Source organism: Paroedura picta, chromosome 9 (assembly GCF_049243985.1).
Source record: "Paroedura picta isolate Pp20150507F chromosome 9, Ppicta_v3.0, whole genome shotgun sequence".
Lineage (NCBI taxonomy): Eukaryota > Metazoa > Chordata > Lepidosauria > Squamata > Gekkonidae > Paroedura > Paroedura picta.
Genome location: NC_135377.1, coordinates 20,398,620 through 20,424,629, shown reverse-complemented (window position 1 = coordinate 20,424,629; position 26,010 = coordinate 20,398,620). Strand labels below are relative to the sequence as shown.

The window sequence follows — 26,010 nt, the reverse complement described above, 5'->3', positions numbered from 1 at the left end:
TGTCCATGGGGTCACGATGGGTCGGACACGACTTCGCACCTAACAACAACAACAACAACGATAGATAAGTCTAAACCATACACAAAAAGATACTAGTTTATAGAAGCTGAGGATGGTAAGGAATCACAGGGTGAGCAGGGTTGGGGGCAATCTGAATTGTCACCCCCCCCTCCCCTCCCAAGTATCCCACTTTAGAATTCCTTAATCTGTTCTAGGGTGACGAGGCTGAGCCATTCTTCTCCATTAATTGGCCTGCAGCTGTTCTTACTCTTCTTTTCCTCTGGGCATGAAATCACTTCTCATCAGGTCATTTTGGATCTTTTACATTCTGATCATGAACAAATATGGATTTTTCTGCAGACCTGGAAAGTTGCCCTAAAGTATAGGCACCGTCACCTTGACTGTGGGCAGCTTGGTTTTGCAGCTGGCATTCTTGGGGGACCAGCCCTGTAACTTGTGTGCTCCTCTCATCTTAATATTGGATGTAAATGATACTAAGAACTCACCAACATGTTTTGTTGTTGTTTTGTTTTGTTTTAGGAAGCCTTCCAAATTGGAATCTATTGGGCAAACACAAACACTGTGCACAAGTCGGTAGCAATTAAACTTGTCCACAATATGACATCACCCAAATGGAAGGACGGAGACAATGAGGAGGTGGTCACACTGGATGAGGAAGGGTTCGTGGAAGCTGAGATAAGACTTGGAGCCTTCCCAGGGCATCAGAAGGTTAGAAGCTGCTTGGGGTTTTTTCTTAATGTTTACAAGGCAGTTATTAAAGTCACATATATCTGCCATCACACTCAAAGACGTTTGTGACATTCAGAGGTAAATTAAATTATTCATTTAAAATGTAACTTATTCAGAAAGAAATAGTCATTTGGAATTACCTGCTAAAGAGCCAGTTTGGTGTAGTGGTTAGGAGTGCGGACTTCTAATCTGGCAAGTCGGGTTCGATTTTGCACTCCCAAACATGCAACCAACTGGGTGACCTTGGGCTCGCCACGGCACTGATAAAACTGTTCTGACCGAGCAGTGATATCAGGGCTCTCTCAGCCTCACCCACCCCACAGGGTATCTGTTGTGGGGAGAGGAATGGGAAGGCGACTGTAAGTCGCTTTGAGACTCCTTCGGCTAGAGAAAAGCGGCATATAAAAACCAACTCTTCTTCTTCTAAAATATACTGGCCAATGTAGCATAGTGGCTGGGAGAATAAGCTGTGCAAGGGGGTAATAATACTGGCCTACTTTACACAGCCCTTGTATGGATTAATGGGATAATATGTATAAAATGCACAACACTGAAAGTGCACTATTAATACTAAGTGCTATAACACTATAGAACACATGTATTGGCTATGCTATGCTATTGCTCATGATAATGCATTTTGAAATCCAGCATTGCCTTATGCTATGGTACAGTGGGATGGATCCAGCGATCCTCAGACCCAGCAATAGCAGCTCTTCTCCATCTTTCCGCCCTTCCACCAGCAGTCTTTTCTGGGCCCCAGAAGGTTTCTTTCCAAGACTGCAAGACACACACAAGAAACTGCAGTGAGGTGACAGCTGTGCTGATAGGCTAAGAGGGTGATTTGGTCCCTTTTCCCACCTACATGGGTATTAGTGAAGGTGGCCATCTGTGACATAACATCACTTCCAAGGAAACCTGGAAATCGTGTTATACCATTCTAGGAATCACCAGTAACTTGTAAGGTTCCACTGTCATTTCTTGTAGGTAACACTGTCCATGAAAGCAATTTTTTTTCTTTCTGTTTGTGAAAGTGCCGATGGGCAAGGCCGGCAGGTGGCAGGTAACCCTACCATAGTCCATGTGGGTCCTCCAATGCTGGAAATAAATTTTCCAAGGATCATAAAAGACTGATGAAGGGATGGGAATATAAGTACTATTTGCAATTGCTGGTATGTCTCCCCAGAGGTAAATCCCAACTGATTCCATGGGGCTCATTCCTATTGGACACATTGGGTTGCGACCTTAGCTAACTACCTTGTGCTCTCTCCCGTACATATCCAAGGCAGCTTATATCCAAGGCAGCTTGGATCCCATACGTATCCAAAGCAGCTTCCCCCATTTTATCTTCACAACAACTCTCTATGGTAGATTTGGCTGAGAGAGAATGATTGGCTCAAAGTCACCCAACAAGTTTCCATGGCATGAGTTGGGATTTGAACCTGGAGGTTCCAGATACTACTCTGACACTCTTGACCACCACACTACACTGGCTATTGATCTCTGAGCTGTTTATAGGAACAGGGGGCTATAACTGTCATATATATACAAATTTCATTAGGACGTGGAGATAGCAGAAATCAAGTTGCTTTGGATGGTGTGCACAAAGTTATCCTTCCCCCACCAAAATAAAAAAGCATTTGTTTTGTTGTGTTTGAGGTCTTTTCCTGCTAACTCTCCCCCCCCCCCCCAATTGTGTCCTGCAGTTGTGTCAGTTCTGCATTTCTTCCATTGTTCAACGTGGTATTCAAATCCTGCAAATTGAAGATAAGAGCATCATCGTCAACAACACCCCATACCAAATATATTACAAGCCCCAGCTCTCTGTCATGAAGCCGCAGTTGAAAGAGGAGGTAAAATATTAACTGCGGGGCGTTTTTAGTTTGTTTGTCTAACTTCTCTGATGTGTAGAAAGTTGTATTTCTAGTAAGTTTAAAGTTCTCCTTGGGAGGAAAGCACCAGACAAGAGTTAAAACAAGTCACTTATTTTTGGTTGTTTTAATTAAAAACACGGTTGCCACAATATAGTCAATCATGGTAATTAACTGTGATCTCTGCAAAGTGGCAGATCCAGATACTCTGTAGAATTAGTTCTGCCTGGTCCCCATCTGTTCAGAAGCTGTAAACTGCGGCTGCTGTAGCAGCGGCAGCATAATCTGTAATAGCTGTTGAAACGGTTCTGAGAATTTGTACACAGTTCTTAGGTAGATGACGTGCATCGTCGTCCTGGAAAGCCAGAATTGTTTATCACACCTAAACTTAGGGCAAAAACGGTTGGATCCAAAAGTTGTTTTCCTCCAGCAGTAGGTTCTGCTAGCAGAATGGAATTATCCTGCTTCCTCTTCTTGCCATGGCTGTTGAGCTTCCCAAAATACTGCTCCTGGGGAAACAAGGACAAAGTGAGCATTTACAGCGGGAGGCGGAATTAGTGAATACCACTCTGTTTCCACTGGCAGAAAAGTACCTTTGGATGCTTTAGGATGCTTTGGGCTGATCCTGCGTTGAGCAGGGGGTTGGACTAGATGGCCTGTGTGGCCCCTTCCAACTCTATGATTCTGGGATTCAGCACAAGTTCTATCAGCACTCCAGATTCATAGTGGCTTCAGAGGCTGTAAATCTATTCAGGAGTTATTGCTTCCTGTTCCCAGCAAAATGTCTTAGGATAAAATGCCTTAGGATAAAATTTTAATATCAGCCGCAGTGATTTTAGATTAACGTGGAGTATGTCTGCATGTATTCCGTTGGCCCAAACATGTTACCTCTCTTGTAATACCCTAACAGAAGATCTTGTCCCACTGTGTCGCTCACTACAACAGGTTTCATCTCAAAAGAGTTATGTGGGCCTCCTTGAAAGTCATGAATCAAGATACAGGTTTCTCTTCTCGACAGGCCTAGGAGGGATTCCTACTCTACGCAGTGATGGAGTCTGTTTACAACAGTCACAGAACTATTACTGGGAAATGTCACAGTACACAAATCTTGTATTCATACATTGTAAGGGACAGTAGCCTCGGGCAAGTTCTCTGGAGAGGCGACAGAAATGTTCAAAAGGGGGAAAAGAAAGAACGAGGGGTGTGGTGTTAAGCTCAATGAAACTTCACCATGATTAATGATCTTTGGATTCTGCATCTTACCAATCCTGCAGGAACCCAGAACCTGCAACTAGCATTCATTAAATGCGTCAGACATTATTCTTGGGCACTTTTCTTCCTTTGCTTTCCAGTACCTGCATATTCCAGATAGTATATTTAGCATATGTCCTGCAACAGAATCAGATCCTGCCAAAACAAGCGCCATCCTTTTCTGGGACCTGATGCCTGACATTAGCCCATCAAGTTCTGAAGCGCTGCCTCTTCAAAAGTACATATTGCTAGGCTTCAAGCCCAGCACGCGTGATCCCAATGCTTCATGCTGGAGTGCCCCCGTCATCATCCGGCAGGAATTCCCAAGGCAGAGTATAGCCATACCTGCTGGCGATAGAAATGGAAACGGCTTCTGCACCAGGTATGTGGAATGTGCGTGGAAAGCATTACAGGTTGTCTGTCAATGTGAAGCTCAGATAAAAATAAACGGTACAGGTGGGCTGGAATTAGATTAGCACAAGCAGAGGGCCTGGGGCAGGGAGGGGGAATTTTATATCCTCCCCCAATTCTTCTTTTCCCTGCTCTGAAAATCCCCATAGCCTGCTCCCTTTTCCTGATTCCCACCAACCAACAACCTACCTTCATCTGCCCCCCACGCCCTATTTAGAAGAAGAGGAAGGGTTGGTTCTTATATGCCGCTTTTCCCTACCCGAAGGAGTCTCGAAGTGGCTTACAGTCACCTTCCCTTTCCTCTTCCTACAACAGACACCCTGTGAGGTGGGTGAGGCTGAGAGAGCCCTGATATCACTGCTCGGTCAGAACAGTTTTATGAGTGCCGTGGCAAGCCCAAGGTCACCCAGCTGGCTGCATGTGGGGAGTGCAGAATCGAACATGGCCTGCCAGATTAGAAGTCCGCACTCCTAACCACGACACCAAACGGGCTCTCTTTAACATTCCTCCTTCCCTCCCCCTAGTAGCCTTTCCCTGGGAAAACTCTGCAGGGTTCCAGTTGCATGGTGCTGACTGCCAGCCAGGCCCACTTGCAAGGTGGAGAAATCTCAGAGGCTTGCCTGGCACACTTTGTTTTCCACCATATACCCCACCCCTTACTATTTCCTATTTTCCTCCTCTTGGCAACTTCCACGTCCTCAATTCTGGATACTTTTTTCTTTCCTACCCACCCACCCACCCACCCGCCTTTTATCTGCAATTATTTTTACTAGTGCTCACTATCTGATAGGTTTCTCATTGTTTCCAAGGGTTTCTTTTGTGCCAGCTGTCTGTTAGGAGCAGCGTACTTTTAAAAAACATGTCCCTTAATTCTTAGTTTTGCTGCAAGAAGGCTGTTTACCAGAAGTGTCCTCAAAATATTTCCAGAAAACAAGGGCTATGAAAACTGAGAGCTCCACTGTGCAAACTCTTGCGAAGTCTGAACTTAGTTGATCATTGTTTTCTTTGCTAGAATTCTTTTTCATATTTTAAGCTTTCTATGACTGGCCAAAGTTGTACTCTTTGAAAAAGAAATTGGGGCAGCTATTCATACGATATTGTTTTGAATGTAGATTGATGCTAGTTGCAGTAAATGACGTTAATGTTAACTTTTGCCTAATGTTACAATGCTGTTCACTTCAGAGCTATAGCGCTAACCTATCAGGAGCATCTTGGGGTGACGTATTTAACTCTATCAGAAGATCCGAGTCCTCGCATAATTATTCACAACAGGTGTCCCATCTCATTGCTTTTAAAAGAAAACATCAAAGGTATTTAACTTCTGCCATAACTTTTAAGCTGGTATCTTAAAGTGGAGCATCTAGAATGTTCATTTCAGTAAACTAATTGGAAACTAACATACTGTTAGTCAGGGAGCACTTTGTTGCATGCAAATGGTGAAAGGGAATCCATAAAATGAAAAGTAATAATTGTATGGGCTGATAGTAAACTGGACAAAAGTTAATTAGAAGCTGGCTTGTGTATTCTCCGTTGACATCATGGAACTGTGCTGTAAGTTCAAACATCTTCCTTTCAAGAGGCTGATAGGCCTTTTCTTAAATTCCAGATACACTGAGGTTGGATGTTTACTGCAAACGTGTCCCAGCAGACAGTTCGGTGCACCATGAACTTTATCATCAAGTTACCAGCTACCCAGACTGCAAAACCAGAGACTTGCTTCCCAGCATCCTTTTGAAAGTGATATCAGCAGAGGAATTAACCAATGAGTGGAGTGATTTTGTGGATATTAATAACCAAGGCACGCAGGTTAGTGATGTTTTGTTTAGTTCTAACTTTGAGGTGTGAACTGTTTCTGAGCCAGGGTTATTAGAAGATAACATGAACACAGAGGACGATCCATACTTAAAAGCAGCATCACAAACATTTCTGAAAAGAATTCAGGCCCAATCCTTTGTGAAAACTTACTGGGAAGATCTCCCGTTCAGCCCCGTTAAAATGAAAAGGAATTTTATTGAGTGGACTGGATCCGAGCTCTGGCAAGCAGAGTGAGTTTGCACAAGTGTACCTTTCCCACGTTCTACTTAGCCATAGTGCCTTTTGTGTCCTCTGAAAGGTTTGGACGTGTAGTTTGCACCAGTCACACAGGAGTGAGGGTGTGGGTTGGATTTCAGCCAATATCCGCCTTCGTGCTACTACCCACACAAAAACACATCCACACATGCCAAATGGCACATTGGTGACACATGGAGCTGTTGGGGCAAGGCAGGAGAGATCCACTTGCATGAACTCACTCTGTCTGCAGGGTCTTGGACCAAAACCAGGGGAGGGGATGTTGGAATTCCTGTTTATTTCAGCATTGCTTTGTACAGAAAGCAAACCCTTGGAAGCAATTCAATCAGCACTTAGTGCAATTATTTTTCTTCTTTGCTGCTTATCTCTGGGCCGGATCATTAGTTTTACTCTTCCCTCTTCTGCCTTTTCATTATAATAAAGCAAGTCATTCTTGTTTAGATAGTATTTACTCAAACATAAGACTGGGTTTACCCCAGATGTGCTATCAGGAAAAAAGAGGGGGGTCATCTTACATTTAGATAAAAGTTACAGTTCTATTCTATTATTATTTTAGAGATAGAGAGGGATGGATGGATGGATGGATGGATGGATGGATGGATGGATGGAAAGAAGGGTTATCTTCTTTTTGAGTAAATACAGTAATTAATTTCTCCTCTTGTGAAAACTCTTCAAAACTATTCACTTAAATAGTTGTGATTTTTTAATTAATTGGGACTTTTTCTTCTTGGAGGTCATAAAAAACTTTTCTTTTGGATTTTTTAACATCCTTTTGGGAGCAATTTTTTTAACTCTCTTCATTTGACTGCAGTATTGATAGTTCACTGAGGTGTTCCAGTAATGTGTTAAAACCCGCAGTATTAATCTGAGGCTAGATGTAGTCTTTTTCCTTTCTAAATGGTTTGCAAGCTTCCAAACTGTTCATCAGGCTGAATGTCAAAGGGGCGGGGTAGAGTGCATGTGCCATGGTGTTATGGCTTCTTGTAAGCACCCTTCATAAACTGCTGGGGAGGCTTGCATAGATGAAATGGCAACATATGGAGATGGTGTCTGGTTGCCTCTTTGGTCTCCTGTCAAGAAGACGGGGAGATAGAAGCATCTGACTGAACGTATAAAAACGAGTCATTCATCAGATGTGTCTCTACAGCCAAAGAGAGCGCACAGCTCCCAGCCTTTTAAGGGACCTTATGTTCTCTTTGGAGCTAGAAAGACATCTCTTTGAACACAAACGCAGAGGTTGCCGTTGTTTTTCTGGCACTGAATACGTATCGTCTTATCTTAAAGGATCATGGATCATTTGCTTTTTCAGTCCAACTATTAATTTGAGTTAAGTCCTTGTACTTCGGCTCACAAAATAGTTCTGTGTGTATTTACCGAAATCCACATCTGCCATCCACTGCCAGAGCCACCTTTGGCTAAGATTCCAAAGTTATTTGATTGAAGTGTTCACAAAGAGGCAGAAAGGGAGGGGGGTATTTAAATACTTTTTCTGCTTTCACAATGCTAGATTAAAAGAATCCTTGGGAAGAGAGTGTCTGTAAATGCAAAGAAAATAGATAGAAATACTTCCCCCAGCATGTTTATTTGACCCGAGGAATTAACTGCCATCAGGATATCTTCAAAGAAATAATTTATCAAGATGTTCGTTAATGTATCGGACCTGTTCTGCGACCACTAATAACATTTGTAAGCGAAGATAAGGGTAGTCTGGAAACAAAAACTAATTCATGCAGCTCTTAGTAACCTTTGGAAAAAGAGTCTTTTTCTACAGAGCGAAGTTTTAGTTCATTGCAGGGTTATTAACCTGAAAGTAAACAATAATTGGACACTGGTAGAAGTAGACCAGAGATGAGCTAGGCCAGTCAATGGCATGATTATGCTGTAAAGGTAAAGGTAAAGGTATCCCCTGTGCAAGCACCGGGTCATATCTGACCCTTTGGGTGACGCCCTCCAGCGTTTTCATGGCAGACTCAATATGCGGTGGTTTGCCAGTGCCTTCCCCAGTCATTACCGTTTACCCCCCAGCAAGCTGGGTACTCATTTTACCGATCTCGGAAGGATGGAAGGCTGAGTCAACCTTCAGCCGGCTGCTGGGATTGAACTCCCAGCCTCATGGGCAAAGCTTTCAGACAGCTGCCTTACCACTCTGCGCCAAAAGAGGCTCTTGATTATTCTGTACAGTGGGCCAATAGAGCCAGCTTGGTGTAGTGGTTAGGAGTGTGGACTTCTAATCTAGCGAGCCAGGTTCAATTCTGCACTCCCCCACATGCAGCCAGCTGGGTGATCATGGGCTTGCCACGGCACTGATAAAATTCTTCTGACCGAGCAGTGATATCAGGGCTCTCTCAGCCTCACCCACCTCACAGGGTGTCTGTTGTGGGGAGAGGAAAGGGAAGGGGTATGTAAGCCGCTTTGAGTCTCCTTTGGGCAGAGAAACACGACATATAAGATCCAACTCTTCTTCTTCTTCTTCATCTTCAGTAATTTCAGGGCTCTCTCAGCCTCACCTCCCTCACAGGGTGTCTGTTGTGGGGAGAGGAAATTGAAGGCAATTGTAAGCTGCTTTGAGCCTCCTTCGGGTAGAGAAAAGCAGCCTATAAGAACCAGCTCCTTCTTCTTCTTCTTCTTCTTCTTCTTCTATTGATTAGCAAATTATTGTATCAGCAATTTTGTGTTTAAATATAGCAGCATTTCCATAAACTTGAATGGGACTGTGAGCCATGGCTCCTGAAGAACAAAGGGAAGTTCTTTAGTGGGACCGGCAAATACTTCTGCGCCAGAAGAAACGTCAAAAAGCGAATGAGCACAGCTAATTTTATTCAGATGCCGAGATTGTTGGCCACGATCCAGCCGGCTGTGCTTACGCTTTTCATGGGCACCTACATTTTTGGAAAGTTTTCCACGCAGAACTTCTCACACAACGTTAATCTATTTTAAAATCTTACAAGAGACTCAGAGTTGGTTCCCATGGAAAATTTCGAACTGTGGCTGGGTCAGGCTCCTGGGTGCCCCTCTCACCTTATCCAGACCCTGAGGCTCTCCTTATGTGCTGTGAAACAGTTAGCTAGATCCCATTTAGCATAAAACATAGACAGCCATTATGGATTTGCCCTCCGGATCACGGCTGCTTCCATGGAGGGGGAGGGAGGGACTTGGTAGAGTTTTTATTTTGCACTTGCAGTTGACATTCCAGATATGGGGTGGTCAAACTGTGGCCCTCCAGATGTCCATGGACTACAATTCCCATGAGCCCCTGCCAGCGTTCGCTGGCAGGGGTTCATGGGAATTGTAGCCCATGGACATCTGGAGGGCCACAGTTTGACCACCCCTGTTCCAGGTGCAGCAGGGTAAACTGTTTTCCCACCATCCTTTTCCCTTTCACATCAGGGGCCCTCTCCCTCGTGTCTGTCCACCATCACAATCCTTTCTTCTTCTTCTTCTTTTAAACTCCTATGCAAAATTAAGTAATAACAGGATACTGTAATACATCTCTCACACACTCTCCATGCTTGCCTCCCTTTAAGAAATTAATACCTAGATTTGGGGTCAGGAGAAAGGGGGGGATTGCCCAGAAAGAGGTTGCCCTTCTCTCTTTCTCCTGGCTGCTGCAAGCTGTGGCCAAAAGATAAGGATGAATTGCTCCCACAAAGGCACTTCGCCAATTCTATTTAAGCCTTCCTTTCTGTTCCCCATGTTTTTTGGGGGAGTTCTAGGCCATTTATACCAAACAGCTGAGTAGCTGGAAGCTCCCAGCTGCTCAGCTGTGTCTTGTGAAGTTCATTTGCTTCATGAACTATCACAAATTGCACCAAAATTCATGGTAGTTCATCCCGGTTCTTCAGTTCATGAACTCCAGTTTGCAAATAGGCCAAAGGTCAGGACAAAGTTTGGTTCATCAGCCAGTTTGTGCAATCCCTAATTGTGATTTCACACTGCGTTATAAGTGCGGCTACTTTTCACACTGAGCAAAATTTACAGTGCTGTACACATTTTAAGGGTTTTGTTATTGTTGGTTAACTAGAATAGCAAATAGCACTCCATTCACTCCAATGTGTTTGCCAGACAGCAGCGTGCCTGGAAAATTCTCCACCAAGTTGGTGCTGACAGTCTTCTGGAGCTGGCAACATGAAGGAAAGCAGTAGGCCTTATGCTTGACGCTACCTCCTGGACTTGTGCAGACGGTGTCTGGGTACGAGATGAGCCCCTTGAAGTACCAGTAATACCACTAGGGTTCAGCTTGCTCTAGGTGCACCTAGCCAAGTACAGCCCTACCCCTGCGAGTACACAGGTACACATTGCATTGTTCTCCTTAGGCCAAAACAAGAAAGGCTGCCTACTATAGACTTAGATTATGTGGTCAGGATATTTTCAGGTGGGTAGCCAAGTTAGTCTGTAGTGGCAGAACAAAAACTGAGACTCTTTAAAAAGCAAAAGGATATCCCATGTTGGCTGGGGAGGCTCAGTGGTAGAGCATCTGCTTGACATACAAAAAGGCCCAGGTTCAATCCCCAGCATCCCCAGCTAAAAGGTTCTGCTAGTAGCTCTGCCTACAACCTTGACAGGCTGCTGCCAGTCTGAGTAGCCACAATTAATCTTGACGGGTCAATGGTCTGATCCAGCATACGGCGGCTTCATATGTGGTTGTCCTTTGCTTGTCTCTAAGAAGTCCATACCCTTGAAGATTTTAATGGTCGGGATATTGCTTTATTGTATCAAGGAAAGCTAGTTGAGCAAGTACTACAAAGCTCCTATCTAGAAAATGTTCATGAATGTCCCACCTGAAATTGCATATCTGCAGGGAACATCCTCTCCGCATCCTGCTGCTTGGTTTCTTGTTCCATACAAAACACATTTTATACTCAATTGGTGGAAACAGTAAATAGGGCTACAGCTATAACAATGTATGCATAGTGGATATAAATGAAAGGCCCAACCGTAAAGTTGTCTGTCTTGTGAACTTCTGTGTTTTTTATACAACGTTCTTGCTGTTGACTTGTCAACAGTCAGGCCATCCGGTCAACAGAAATGCCTGCTGAGTTTCCTGCTTGCTTTTGAGGTTAGATTCTCTTTGAAACTCATGTAGAGGATTTCTGCATATGAAACAATCATCTCCAAAGTCTTTGAAACAAATACCAGGGTTTTATAGCAAGCTGTTCTCCTGATTCAGTTTTTACTAAAGTTTCTCTTATGATTGTAAAGTTTCTCATTTTTCCCCACTCCAAGCCATTAGCTTCTTTTATTGCTCAAAAATAACAATGAGAATTGAAATGTTGTTTTTTTTTGCTTAATATTATCTTTGTGATTTTATAACAGAGCCTCTTGTGGCACAGAGTGGTAAGGCAGCAGACATGCAGCCTGAAAGCTCTGCCCATGAGGCTGGGAGTTCAATCCCAGCAGCCAGCTCAAGATTGACTCAGCCTTCCATCCTTCCGAGGTCGATAAAATGAGTACCCAGCTTGCTGGGGGGTAAACGGTAATGCCTGGGGAAGGCACTGGCAAACCACCCCGTATTGAGTCTGCCATGAAAACGCTGGAGGGTGTCACCCCAAAGGTCAGACATAACCCGGTGCTTGCACAGGGGATACCTTTACCTAATTTTATAAGAAAAGAAGCTTTCCCCCCAGTGCTAATCCTGAAACCCTACACTTGAAGTGTAAATGAGTTATTCTGGGATCTCCTTTTCCCACGCAGCATCACCAGCAATCCAAATTCTTTCCGGCAAATTTGACTACCTTGTTTGTCAATATACTGCTACCCAAGTTATCTTCCTAGATTTGGTCTTCCTCCTCTACTGTGTTTTTTAAACCAACAAGATAGCTAGGATTGCTATCTCCAGATATAAAGAAAATTCCTGATTATAAATAATATAAATAGCTTGAATAAATTATGAACCTCCTGGACTTGTTTGCCTGGTCATTTAGACAAAGAGAAGGAGAACAGCAACAAAAATAGACAAAAAGAATAAATCCTAAAAAGATACCTTTAAGAACTATGTATTGAGTCAGACTCACATCCCAGCTTGTTTCAGCCAAGTATCTTGTCCCAGGACTGACAGTCACACGTTCGCCTGTTTTAGAAGTTTATCTAGAAACGTTCCTTCAGACACCTGTTTTTGGCTCCTCTAAGGCTGGATTGAGACACTGAAGCAAACCATAACTGAACTCCAGTTGTGCAGAGACACAGCTTATGCTCATGCACAACCCTCTCTCCTGTCATCTTCCTTTCCTCCACATGAGGAGCCTTATGTGAGACTCTTCCAGATTAGGTTCAAGTGGGTAGCCATGTTGGTCTGAAGTAGCACAACAAAAATAGAGTCCAATAGCACCTTGAACTCGAAAGCTCATGCCTTGAATAAATCTTTGTTGGTCTTCCAGATTAGATCAAGCTACCATTCACCATGATGTTCAAAGGCACACACCTCCGTGAATGCAGGGTTTGTTTATTTCCCAAACCAGATTTTTGGGCCTCCCATTAATCCATGTTAGAATCTCAGTGCATGAAAAATAAAGAAACACTATTGAGGCATCCACATTGCATTTTGTACAAAGCTCTACGCACAAAGGGAAGTGGGAGGAGTCTAAAGCTTGTGCCAGCAGAGCAGGGACCAAAGTTTAATTGCGGCTTAGCTTAAATTTGAGTGTTGGATAACTAGATTTATTTTCAGCCACAGAGAACTGAGAGGGAGGAGGTTGGACTGAAATCAGGCCACACCTACTGTCAATGTCCACCCAGGCTCACGTAGGGTTGCCAGGCCCTCTTTGGCCACGGTGAGATGTAGAGGATGAGAATTGACACCTTCAGCTTGGGAAAGTCCTGGAGATTTGGGGGCGGAGCTGGGGGAAGGACAGGGATGTCCATCAGGCCATAAGTCTCCTCCCTCCAAAGCAGCCATTTTCTCCAGGGGAACTGATCTCTATAGTCTGACGGTAAGCTATAATTCTGGGGGATCCCCAAGTCTCACCTGGAGACTGGTCTTCCTAGCCCAACGTCAGATCTGCAAGAGCCCTGTTGTTGTAATGAACATAGCGCTGGGGGGGGGGCTTCCTGACAAGACAGGTCAGACCTGGAGGACTGCCAGACTGCTGCTGGGGGCAGTTTAACTCTGGCTATTCGAAATCTAGCCGTGTATGAGAAATACAGATAACATGTATGTGGCCTACTTTGTGTATGAACACACACATGACGAGCCTTCTGCATTTTCTGCCTCTGACACATGGCCCAAATGGGGGTATTATAAATAATATTGCAGTGTGGGTAAGAGAACAGAGAAATAGCAAAGCAAATTCGGGGTGCAATGTGCCCTTAGCAGGTTATACTTCAAAGATCTAGTTCTGGTAACCTTTGGAGAGACTGCATGTTGGGTTTGGTTGATGCCACAGTCCTGTTTTTATTTCCTTTGAAATGGAAAGCTAAGCCCTGAGGTTTCCGTCCTGAAACCATTCATTTTAGCACAGTTGAACAGATGTCAGTAGGATTACTTTGGAGGAAGTATTTGGGAACCGGAGTTAATTTTACTGAATTGTGTTACAACCATTGTAGATGTCTAAATAGGGTTTTTCCTCCCCCTCTCTCCAGATCATCTTCTTAACTGGCTTTGGGTATGTTTACGTGGATATCGCTCATCAATGTGGAACCATAGTGATAACTCTAGCCCCTGAAGGGAGACCAGGACATCAGATCAACCTGAACAGGTATATCGAAATTCACAAGAAGCGCTAACAAAAACTGTCCCATATGGCTACTCATCCCTCTAGGTGTGAAGTGACTTATTAAATCTGGCATAACTGTTTGTTTTGTCTAGTGTAGCTGCGTATGTGTGGCATGTGTTTAGACCACATGCTAACATTTGGTATATCACAGTAAAACATGACAATCTAACATCTAAGGTCATGTCACCCTAGGATAAACATAAAATGTCTGGTACAATAAACAAGACTCAGAGAGGACTCACAAGTTTAAAGTTTATTTGGCCAGACTGGCGGTCCTTCCTCACACAGAACACCCATTGAAGTCTGTGGGAGTTCTCGTGATAAAGGGCAGGAGAACAGTCCCACACAAACTATGCAGTCGATCATCTTTATGACATTTCCTTATGCTCTTTCCATGCACCCTCAAGTTGTGAAACCTTTGCCGCAAACATCACTCCACTTGGACTGTAACCTCACCATTTTACAGTCATCAGAGCGCCTGGCTTCCAAAGACAGTAGCATGCTTGCATGTGCGGAATTGGGGGAAGACAGACGGACGGGGGGGGGGGGCACCATGCCCTATAATAAAATATTAATCCCCATGAAATTGGCAGCTCTTGGTGCTTAATAGCCCACTTGTTAGTTCAGTTTGGCCAAGAGCTGTTAATGTTACAAAGCAAGCAACCCATCATCAGTTTACAATAGTTGCGATGATTTAATAGAGGGCTATATTGCTTCCATAATGTGAAGTTAATGATCCATAATGGAAACACTCCATATTGTCTCCAGCAAAACAGCCAGATACAGAACATCTGACAATGTGTGAGGATATTTTCCATTGTCTGCTTCAGCTTCATGCTACAGTGCAAGCATAACAGAGAACTACTGTGCAGGAGCAATTCGAGTGAAGTTCCAATATCATTCAAAGGGAAAAATGGATAGCAAAGATTGAATTTGGTACAGTCTATCAATAATGCCTCTTAATGTACAGGCTGTAGGGATTTCAGTGCCTGAATCTGATTCATATGAATAAAACTGGTATGTTGAACTAGTCCATCACTTTTTGCCCCTTTTTGCTCCTTTTGTTGCTTGAAATGGGAGGAGCCTCGCCATTGTGTTCTCTTCTACAGAGCTCAAGAGCAAAGCCTCGTCTGTCAGATGTTCGTCAGCCAGCTCAGCCTTGCTGTGTACGACGATATCACGAACCCCCGAACATCATCCGAACTCGTGCGGTTCACGCTGGACAATGTCTACTTTCATATGGTTCCGGTCGCCAGTTACCTCAGGCCTCTGTCTCATGAATTTCACGGGGAGGCCACCGGTGACCTTCAGCAGTTTTATACTCTCCAGATCTTTTGCGGAGACTTGCAGCTGGACAACCAGCTGTACAACAAATCCAATTTCCATTTTCCCGTCTTGCTCTGCCAGGGAGAGAAAAATGAATCCGCACAGTGGACTAAAGTCTATAACCTCGTGGTCTCCAATAAAGACTTGGAGGAGTACAGTGAGAACTCCTTCCTCAAGCTCCACTTCACTTTGTCGGAAGAGCAGAATTTACTGTTTCACGTGAATGACTTCAGTTTCGAGATGAAACCGGCACGCTTGTATGTGGAAGACACATTCGTTTATTACATTAAGACTTTATTTGAGACTTACCTGCCAGACAGCAGAGGGACCTGCTGTTCCGCAACAGCTAATGCTGCAAACCGGATACTGCCTGAAAGGGTGAGGCAGCATGCAAACGCTTTGCTCAATCCAGTGAAATTAAGGAAACTGGTAATTCAGCCGGTCAGCCTCTTGGTCAGCATCCACGCTTCACTGAAGCTATATATTGCCTCAGATCACACACCCCTCTCCTTCTCTGTCTTTGAGCGGGGACCCATTTTCACCACGGCCAGGCAGCTGATCCATGTGTTGGCCATGCACTATGCGGCAGGAGCATTATTCAGAGCAGGTAGGTCGATTTGTTCTATTACCATTCTGTTGAGATGATGTAGCCAAGCGTTGGAAGCCTGTGGCAGTTCAGGATACATTTTCACAATGACCAACCTGCTCCCAGCTTACATAAGTGTTACAAAGATACTAGATGCTTTGGGGCACAGAAGTGTATCATCATTGTGTGTGTGCTCACCACACCAACCAAGACCACTGAAAACATGGTTTTGGTTCATTTCAAAACAACCACTGGTAGCCAGTTTGGTGTAGTGGTTAGGAGTGCGGACTTCTAATCTGGCATGCCAGGTTCGATTCTGCACTCCCCCACATGCAACCCCACATGCAACCATCTGGGGGACCTTGGGCTCGCCACGGCACTGATAAAGCTGTTCTGACCAAGCAGTGATATCAGCGCTCTCTCAGCCTCACCCACCCCACAGGGTGTCTGTTGTGGGGAGAGGAAAGGGAAGGAGACTGTAAGCCGCTTTGAGCCTCCTTCGGGTAGGGAAAAGCGGCATATAAGAACCAACTCTTCTTCTTCTTCTTCTAACTCTTTGCCCTTATTGCCATGGTGTTACATTGTGTCTGTTGCAACTGAAGAAATATACTGTATGGTTGGATTTAAGGCTTTGATGAATGGAGTACGTTCACAGACGCCATTTTTGCCACATTTCCCTTCTCTTTCCACCCAACTCTGTATGCCTTTAAGAACTTGTGGGACCCTTCAGATCAATATGTAGCATGGGAGACGGCACCAAGGAAGAGTTAGTCAAAGTCACCCTCAAAATTGTCCAACAGAGTGAGGATAGATGGCTTTGAATGGGGTTGAGTCAGATTCATTGTCCATCAAAATTTGAGTCCAATAGCACCTTTAAGATCAACAAAGATTTATTCAAGGTGTGAACTTTCATGTGCATGCACTCTTCCTCAGACAATGGAACAGGGATCATAAGAGTATATATACAAGGAGAAAGTAAATTAGTAGCAAGTTAGTAAACAGCATTGTAAGTTCAAGTATGCAGTATGATCATTCTTTGCTAGAAAAGCAGATCAGTCCTTTGGGTTCAGTTGTCGTTCATGCATACAGAAGCTCACACCTTAAATAAATCTTTGTTGGTCTTCAAGGTGCCATTGGACTCAAATTTTGTTATGCTACTTCAGACCAACACAGCTATCCACTTTAATCTGTCATTGTCAATCAGTAGTTACTAGGCATGTTGAGCAAAGACAACTTCTGTAGTACTGAAACCCAGTGCTAGGAGGCAACATTGAAGGAAAGCATTCAGTTTTATGTCTTGTTTGTTGGCCCTCCAGCACAATTTGGTTGACCAACTGGACTAGGTGGACCACTGGTTGGGTCTAGCAGGGTTCTTTGTATGTTCTTAAGATGGGGGTGGTTTTGGCCAATTCCCCCTTCATGCCACATGGCATCTTAGTCTGGTGAGTTCCCTAGCTCTCAGTCACTACTTTTCTAAGGTTCAGGGGGCTCTGAAGGGAGGAAAGGCAGTAAATAACACTTTTACAGTCTAGCTCTAACCCATTGTCTTTGGAAACAAGATGTGACAGGAGTTGACTACAGTGGTGAAACTGAAAGTGCCATAAACAGTATGTGGTAGAGAGCAACAGTTGGACAGTTGTAGGATGTTCCTAAAGTTTGGGAAAAGTTGAGAAAACATATCCCTTTGTTGTTCTCCTCCTCCTTTGTTATCCTAGTGTGTACTACGTAGAAGCACAGCAATTAATTCCTAACATGAACTCTCACAAAGGGAGTTTTTCGTGAAATTGTTCAGCGAGTCTCTGTACATTTGAAGCAAATTATGCCACTGAACACTGTTTTCTTGTTCAATCTCTTTTTGGCTGCCGTTTATGATTAGCAATCTGTCTTTCTTCATGGAATCCTCATGCTAGACTGGCACACAGATGTTTATTGCTCTTTGATCTGAGTAGCGTGTTTGTTTTACTGATTCTTTCCCATACAAGATCAATAGTGTGCAAACTATTAGATTAATGGATACCTTCTCTGATTTCCATACGTGTGCGTTCAAAAGGTGGCTCTGCTGAAGCTTGGCCTGCACAAGAACATGCATGTCACAGTTCAGAGGGGGAGTCCTTAGATCACCCACTACTAAATATTGCATTTGCTTAACACACTGTTGCTTTGTTCTATACCTATGGCTGTTGAAGAAGAAGAAGAAGAATTGGTTCTTATATGCTGCTTTTCTCTACCCAAAGGAGGCTCAAAGCGGCTTACAGTCCCCTTCCCATTCCTCTCCCCACAACAGACACCCTGTGAGGTGGGTGAGGCTGAGAGAGCCCTGATATCACTGCTCGATCAGAACAGCTTTATCAGTCCTTTGGTGAGCCCAAGGTCACCCAGCTGGCTGCATGTGGGGGAGCGCAGAATCGAACCTGGCATGCCAGATTAGAAGTCTGCACTCTACACCAAACTGGCTCTCTCAGTTTGACCATATACTGTTCTCACTGATGTGCACTGCGTAAGAGTATGGGAAAGAACCAGCCAGTTTTGTTGCACACAATGGGGCTTGCTTCCACATGGGGGCATGAAGACAGCAGCATGGGAGCGGGCTTAAACAGCATCCACACACCTCAGATCCCTTCTGCGGCTACTACACATTAGGAGCTCCCCATGACCAGACTCCGGTTGGAATAAACACTGTCTGCATTGTCACACCCAACAAGGTGGCTTTGGCCACAAAACCTTAAGTCAAGTCTCTTTGCCCACAAGATATTCATTAACCTTCAAGGTGCCTCGATAGTCTTGGTTGATCTGTGATCTTTGCTTCTAGGAGCAACTCCTGTGAAGCTTTGTAGTGTGGAAATGACTTATACTTGTCCACTTATACATTACTTGGTAATATCCAGTTGTTTCTGGATGTCCCACGTAGCCAGGTTTGGCTCCTGAGTAGAAATCGGTAGAAATCCTTGCCGCATTTTGATTTATTTCACAAATGAGCTTCCAATATGTGGCGCCCACCCCTGCGGCTAGCTGTCGCTCAGTGCTCTTTTGGGCCAGGGCGGTGGGCTCTTTCCAGGTAGCCTTCCCAGCCTCGTGCTGCAGCTGTCAGGAGCCTACAGCCCCATGAAGAACACTGCAGCCAACCGAAGGGCGATGCACTTGGACAGGCAAGCTATCTGCTGGCAACCATAAATTAACGTAGAAAACTAAATCCAAGGACTCCTCCGCCCTCATTCTCTTAGGGGGATGCTCATAAGGGATCCTCCCGTCGGAGTATTAATCATCTAGCCGATGCCATTGCTGTTTATGCAGCCACGCTGAGCAGAAGCCATTTATCTGGCGGTAATTAGATGCTACAAGAAAGCGATCAGCCCAGAGCTGTTGAGATGGATTAAAATAATTCCTTATGCACTTGTCAAAAACCTGCATCCCCTTTCCCAACACCCCATCAAGCAGTTGACCTTCACACTCCCCCAAGGCTGTGCACTGTATCACTGTAAACTAGCTGTCATGGTTCTTTTGCCGGGAGGACGTGAAATAACAAAGTTGCTTTGCAAGACGGTAAGGCCTGCAAAGGGGGGGGGGAGGATCCAGCCTCCACTCCTGTGACTTCCAGCCATTTCCACGCAGCATCCATCTCTCCACACACAGGTTTTAGCAGAAATACGGGAGGCTCGCGGAAGGAAGTCATTTTAAAGCTATTTGTGTTTTTGCCAACGGGATTTCTTTGATTCGGAAAGCATGAAAGATTGCAGGGGCTCAGTCCACAGTGGATGAGCTGTTTCCCGTGTTTCTTCTCAGAGGAAGTTCATGAGGTGATAAATTTTAGTATAAAAGTAGGGGGAAGGGGGAGTGGGTGGTTTTTCTTCTTTCCTGCAACGATGTATTTTGGCTACCCTTAGAGAACATCTCTCCTCCTCCCTCCCCCCATGTCTTCCTATAGGATGGGTCGTTGGATCTCTGGAAATCCTTGGAAGCCCTGCCAGCCTGGTGCGAAGCATCGGGAACGGGATAGCTGACTTCTTCAGGCTCCCTTATGAAGGGCTCACTCGGGGACCAGGAGCCTTTGTGAGTGGTGTTTCCCGCGGAACCACATCCTTTGTAAAGCACATTTCCAAAGGTAGATATCTCCTTCCTCTACTTATCCTGCTGCCCACTTGTCACCGTTTCCTTTAGGAGGCACTAACATTTCTTTAAATGTCAACTTAACTGTCCTCAAACATGTCCCAGCTTGATACCTTTTAGTGAACTGTTGGGAGGGCAACAAATCTCAATCAACCCCTGTGTAAGATAATTCCTTTAACAGCAGCAATATTAGGTACACTGGCAGCTGAAGCTTTCCTGCATGCCCCGAAGCAGATGAACGGAGACCGTAAAGAGGTTTAGTCCTTGCACTCTACCTAGCAAGCTTACCCCGTACTGTCTAAACGTATGTAAGCTCTAAAACAGGGGTAGTCAAGCTTTGGTCCTCCAGATGTCCATGGACTACAATTCCCATGAGCCCCTGCTAGCAAATGCTGGCACGGGCTCATGGGAATTGTAGTCCATGGACATCTGGAAGACCACAGATTGACTACCCCTGCTCTAAAAGAAGAAATGTAGGCAGAAGTATTTCCGAACACATTTTTTCGGAACAACATTTGGATGTTTCTTAGACATCTGGATTTTCCTGGACATAGACACATTCACAGTGCCACCTTGTGGATTCAGCGTCCCACTGCAAGGCACTGAATGACCAAGTGGGAGAAAATAATCAGCACTTTAGAGCAGTGGTCCCCAACCTTTTTATCACCGGGGACCACTCAACACTTGACAATTTTACTGAGGCCCGGTGGGGGGGGGTAGTTTACTCCTCTACTCTCAACCACTGCCCTAACGCTCTCTGATCGCTATGGTAATGTTTAAACATCCCTTCAAAATAAGATACAGACACGCCACAACAATGAACATAAGGAACATTTTATTTTCATGGAACTTTTAACTCATGACAATGACAAATCAATGGGAACCCTGAGCTTGTTTCTCTGCAACGAGATAGTCCCATCTGGGAGTGATGGGAGACAATGACACCTGAAGTGTGTTGTAAAGGGGGGGGAGGCGTCCTTCGAGGCCCACCTCCAATTAGTCGATGGACCACATGTGGTCCGCGGCCAACAGGTTGGGGATCGCTACTTTAGAGGAAAGGAGGAAGTTTTAGTGAGGATACATTTTGTGAAGTTGCATCTTCTCTCCTCTGTCTCTGCTGTTTGCATGTCTGTTTGGTGTCAGCTGCTGGACAAAAGGAAGAAGAAGAGCTGTTTTCTTTATACCCTGCTTTTTAATGATGATAATGATGATGATGAAATTTCTTAACCGCCTCCCCCCGAAAGCTCGAGGCGGTTTACAGCATATATAAAACCCCCAGCAATACTTAAAACCAATAAAAATACACAATAAATCATCCACCCCCTACAACAAGATGCAGACCCAGAACTCCCAACTAATTCCAGAGGAGAAAGGGGCAAAGAGGGCGCCGATGGTATTCGCTACTGCAACTCCGGGGGGGGGGGAGCCATGATCTTCCTCACTGCCACCACCCAAAGGTGTCCCAAAGCCGTTTACAAACACCTCTCCCTTCCCCCTCCCCAGAACAGGCACTCTGAGAGGTAGGTGGGGCTGAGAAACCTCCAAGAGAACCGCTCTGTGAAAGCAGCTCTAAGAGAACTGTGACTGACCCAAGGTCACCCAGCTGGCTGCATGTAGAGGAGTGGGCTCTCCACATCAGAATCCACCGCTCTTCAACCACTGCACCTCGCTGGTTCTTCTACCCCCATGCCGACTCTCTGACAAAGCATCACTAATGAAAACTTTGGCGGGGGGACCAAAGAACCTTGTATTGCTCTCCTCACTCCCATTTCATCCCACAACAACCCTGCACAGTAGATCAAATGAAGGGTGTGGGACAGGCCCAGGGTCGCCCAGCAAGCTTCTAGGGCAGAGCGGTTCTTCAGACCTGGGTCTTCCCAGATCCCAGCCGGACACTGACCACTTCCGTCACTGGCTACCTTTTAACACCTACAGCTGGATGGCTTGAACCAATGACGCTTTTCCATTCCACAGGACTAGCCGATGAATTCACCACACAGTGTATCGTTTCTAGCAAGCTATCCCGTGTCAAGTCTTAAACCAGTGGTGGTTACGCATTTCCAACCTATTTGTGTTTAGGCACGCTGACCTCCATTACCAACCTGGCTACCAGCCTTGCCCGGAACATGGACAGGCTGTCCCTGGATGAGGAGCACTACAACAGGCAAGAAGAATGGAGACGGCAACTCCCGGAGAACCTGGGAGAAGGACTGAGGCAGGGCCTCTCGCGACTGGGCATCAGCCTTCTAGGTAACGGATGTCTGGCTGGGCACCGTCTCTGGTTTCGGGGCAGAAGCGGAGATCTGCACTGAAACACTCTCCGTTATCGTGGCTTCGGCGTGTATCTTCTTATTTTTTTGGCTGTGTTTTGGTTACACTCTCTGGGCACTATTTAGGTACCCCCCCCGCCCCCCCGCAATTTCAAGTAGAGTTGTGAACTTCAAGCCCAAAGTGGCCAGCGGCATGGGGGGGAGGGGTGGCGGCAGCGGCGCACCAGTCAGCACCCGCATGCAAGCGCAGAGCTCTGCAACTGCATGTGTGCATGCGCCGACTAGCGCGCCGTGGTCACCCCTGCCCCCCTCCCCCCCGTACCGTGGCACTGGCCGCTTCAGGCTTGAATGACTGCTTTGGCGGCCTAAGTACACAACCCTAATTCCAAGTGCTTGGGGTCCAGGAACTTTTCCAACTGAATGCTCATGCAAGGCTTCACTGTTGCCATGTTAAGGGAATTGACTTCGGGGAACGAACCCAGATGTTTTGATGAGGTGAAATGAAGGCAAAGTCAAGGGAAAGGCAAAAAGTGGACCTGAAATAGAAACAGCAGCAATCTGCTGGTTTGTAAGACCACAAACTGTGGGGTGGAGGCTCCACGTGGGACTGGCAGGGCATCTGTAGAGGAGTAAATATGGTGAAGGCTCAAGTACTGAAGCAGGTCAAATGCTCGCTAACTAAATGCCCCGTAGACATCGGTCTCTCACCCATCCACACTGGATGGGAAAGGGACTGCAGAGACACCGTTCCATTATCCCAGCCTGATTTGGGAAAGGAAGCTCAGGGCTGGAGGACCCATCGCTTAAATAATTTATCTGCCAGTGGCTTCAGGAAGGGACCACTGATGACCTATTCTAAGAGTCCTCTTTAAAAGCCAGTGCCAGATTAGTGTCCTTTCTGCTAACAATCACATGTCCGGGTGGACTTCTAGCAACTCAAGAACATCTGAGCATCTCCACACCTGCTGAACAGATGATTGATGTTGGGCTGAGGACAAGGGGCAGAAGGTAGAATAAGTCCAGAGGGGTGATGGTTAAAAGGTTTGGCAGAAATGGGGTCAGCCCTGACCAGATGGAGAGCAACAGAAAAGAAGGCAGTTGGGTTTCCTCATAGCACTTTCATTGTGCAGTCATTTTCCTGCAGATCTGGCCAGCCTCCTTGTACCTCTCCCATCTTCTTTTAGCCTTCCATCTTTTAGATTCTGATGTGTGCAGGGGCTGGATCCCCTCCCAGTAAATTCAGGAGCCCAGATTGACCCATTGCCAATCTGAATCCTAATTTTTAAGGCATTCCATAATTGCTCACTAATCGTTAAGTGTAAACAGAGTTGGACATACAGCATAAGCAACAAAAACAAACTGCATATAGAACAACAATGATTTAAGGGTTTTTTTCTTGATAATAATAATGGTGGAAATTTAGAAAGTCTATGTCCGTATATCTGCCTGTCATATATAGTTAATACTAACAAATTTTAAACCCCCTATTTTTGAGCTTCTGAATCAAACAGGTATTGAAAGCACAGTTATTCCAACATTCATTTTTTTTTAGTTCATAGGAAAACCTCTGAAATTGGTTATTTCCTTTGCATCGTAGATGGCTTAGATCAGGGGTAGTCAAACTGCGGCCCTCCAGATGTCCATGGACTACAATTCCCATGAGCCCCTGCCAGCATTTGCATTCGCTGGCAGGGGCTCGTGGGAATTGTAGTCCATGGACATCTATAGGGCTGCAGTTTGACTATCCCTGGCTTAGATGATTGACTTTGTTTTTTTGAGCAAATTTGAGGACAGGACAACTTCCGTTTTATAACATTTCTGTACCAAAAACAGCCATATGGTACTTGGCAGTAGCCAAGGATTTGGGCTGGGAGAGAAAATCCCTACTGATATTTAACAATCAAGTTTTAAAATTAACCGAAAGAAAAGTCGGGATTTCGGACTGAGCTACACAAGAAGCTGCGGTGTTTGGGGGAAATGCGCCTATTTCTTAAACTAGCAAAAAATGACAATTTGTATTGTAACGTTTTCACATGAGACAGTGCCACGTCTTATGCAAATCAAATGCCTTGACATAAACATTTAGAAGGGAGGAGAGCTTGAATATTTTTTTTAATGTTAATTTTCAGCGCCACACATAATGCAGTCTAAGGGTAGGAAAATGTGATACACAAACAAGGGACTCCTGCCCAGAAGACTAGTCGGTGTGAAATCCTCTAGCACCAGATGGTGCAGGTTCATTCCCCTCCAGCCAGAGATAGGGAGCGGGGCTGGAGGGAGGACGTATAGCAGAGGCCTAGCAGGACACAGGTTAAATGGCATCGTATCTGACAGGATGAGAACTGGACGCAAGGCTGGCGCCCTCCACAGCAGCCCCAAATTTCTCTTAACGTGTAGTTCTGCCCTGCAATGAACGGATGGCGTTAGACCCTGGATTGCTCTTTTGGGAAGCTGTTTCGTGGTGCCACATTGCTTGGGGTACCTTCGCTTGAAAGGAAGCAGACCTCCTAGAAGTAGATGCAGATAGAAAAGAAAATAAACCCACAGGCCCAAGATATGATGATACAAAATGCTCAAAGATCCCAAGCTCTTGGAGGTTCTCCCAGGTAGGTCTTCCTGAAGTGAATGGACTCAGTCGAATAAGAGCGCTTCCTCTGCCTAGAAATCAGAGTCCAGTGGCACCTTTAAGACCAACAAAGATTTATTCAAGCACTCTTCCTCAGACTATGAACTCCCTTCATGACAGTGGGAATATAAAGCAAAAATTAATTCTGTTAAATTAGTAAACTGTGTCACACATCCAAATACAGCCATATGATAATTCTTTGCCAAAACAGCCAACCAGTCTCCTGGAATTCAGTTGTAGTTCACAAAAACAGGAGAAATAAAACTGTCTATGTTGGTGACCAAAGACCCCACCATTTGCTGCTGGCCCCATCTGTCTCCATCCAAGTGTGAAACATCCCTGCAAGGGAATTGCTGGCTGGCAGCGATCTCTTCCTAAGACCAGGGAGTTAAACTCAAAATTACATTACATTACCATCATGGTGCTACATCACTTGGGGTACCTTCCCTTGAAAGGAAGCAGACGTCCTGGACATAGAGGCAGATATCAAAGAAAATAACCCATGGCCTTTTATTTTATTGTGCTACTTCAGACCAACACAGCGACCCATTTGAATCTGTCCTCTGCCTAGAAGAAGAGTTGGTACTTATAGACCACTTTTCTCTACCAGAAGGCAAAGTGACTTACAACCGCCTTCCCTTTCCTCTCTCCACGACAGACACGCTGTGAGGTGGGTGAGGCTGAGAGAGCGCTGATATCACTGCTCGGTCAGAACAGCTTTATCAGTGCTGTGGTGAGCCCAAGGTCACCCAGCTGGCTGCATTTGGGGGAGCGGGGGAAAGTAGTTATGTGGTTGCCTGGGCGGGTATGCAACCCTCAAGGCTGCACAAAGACAAAACAGTAGGGAGCATAAAGGAGGAACTTTGTGCATGTTAATGCTCACTCTGTCAGAATGCACACCGCAGTTCCAGAGGACTGGCCTGATCCAGCTTCTCTGCGTGGCACCAGCACACATAAGAGCTGCTTCATTTATCTTGCTCTAGAGCTTTCCTCGGAGCTTCTAATTATTCAAGCACTCTTGACTTTGGCTCGTGGAAGT

At 45.2% G+C, this 26,010-nt stretch overlaps 1 protein-coding gene across 6 annotated transcripts in view; it reads left to right on the top strand.

Annotated features, from left to right (window-relative positions):
• The window catches only part of VPS13B (vacuolar protein sorting 13 homolog B), a 383,695-nt gene that overhangs the window by 345,493 nt on the left and 12,192 nt on the right, over positions 1–26,010 (top strand). For all 6 annotated transcript variants that reach the window (XR_013234028.1, XM_077351820.1, XM_077351819.1 and 3 more), the window contains exons 50-58: positions 541–729; positions 2,454–2,600; positions 3,971–4,251; positions 5,463–5,590; positions 5,887–6,086; positions 13,926–14,041; positions 15,169–15,992; positions 19,894–20,070; positions 22,155–22,325. Coding sequence is in view for 5 of the 6 variants with exons in the window: in XM_077351820.1 (XP_077207935.1) it covers positions 541–729; positions 2,454–2,600; positions 3,971–4,251; positions 5,463–5,590; positions 5,887–6,086; positions 13,926–14,041; positions 15,169–15,992; positions 19,894–20,070; positions 22,155–22,325 (2,233 nt within the window). In the remaining variant the exon portion in view is untranslated. The remainder of the gene's footprint in view (positions 1–540; positions 730–2,453; positions 2,601–3,970; positions 4,252–5,462; positions 5,591–5,886; positions 6,087–13,925; positions 14,042–15,168; positions 15,993–19,893; positions 20,071–22,154; positions 22,326–26,010) is intronic.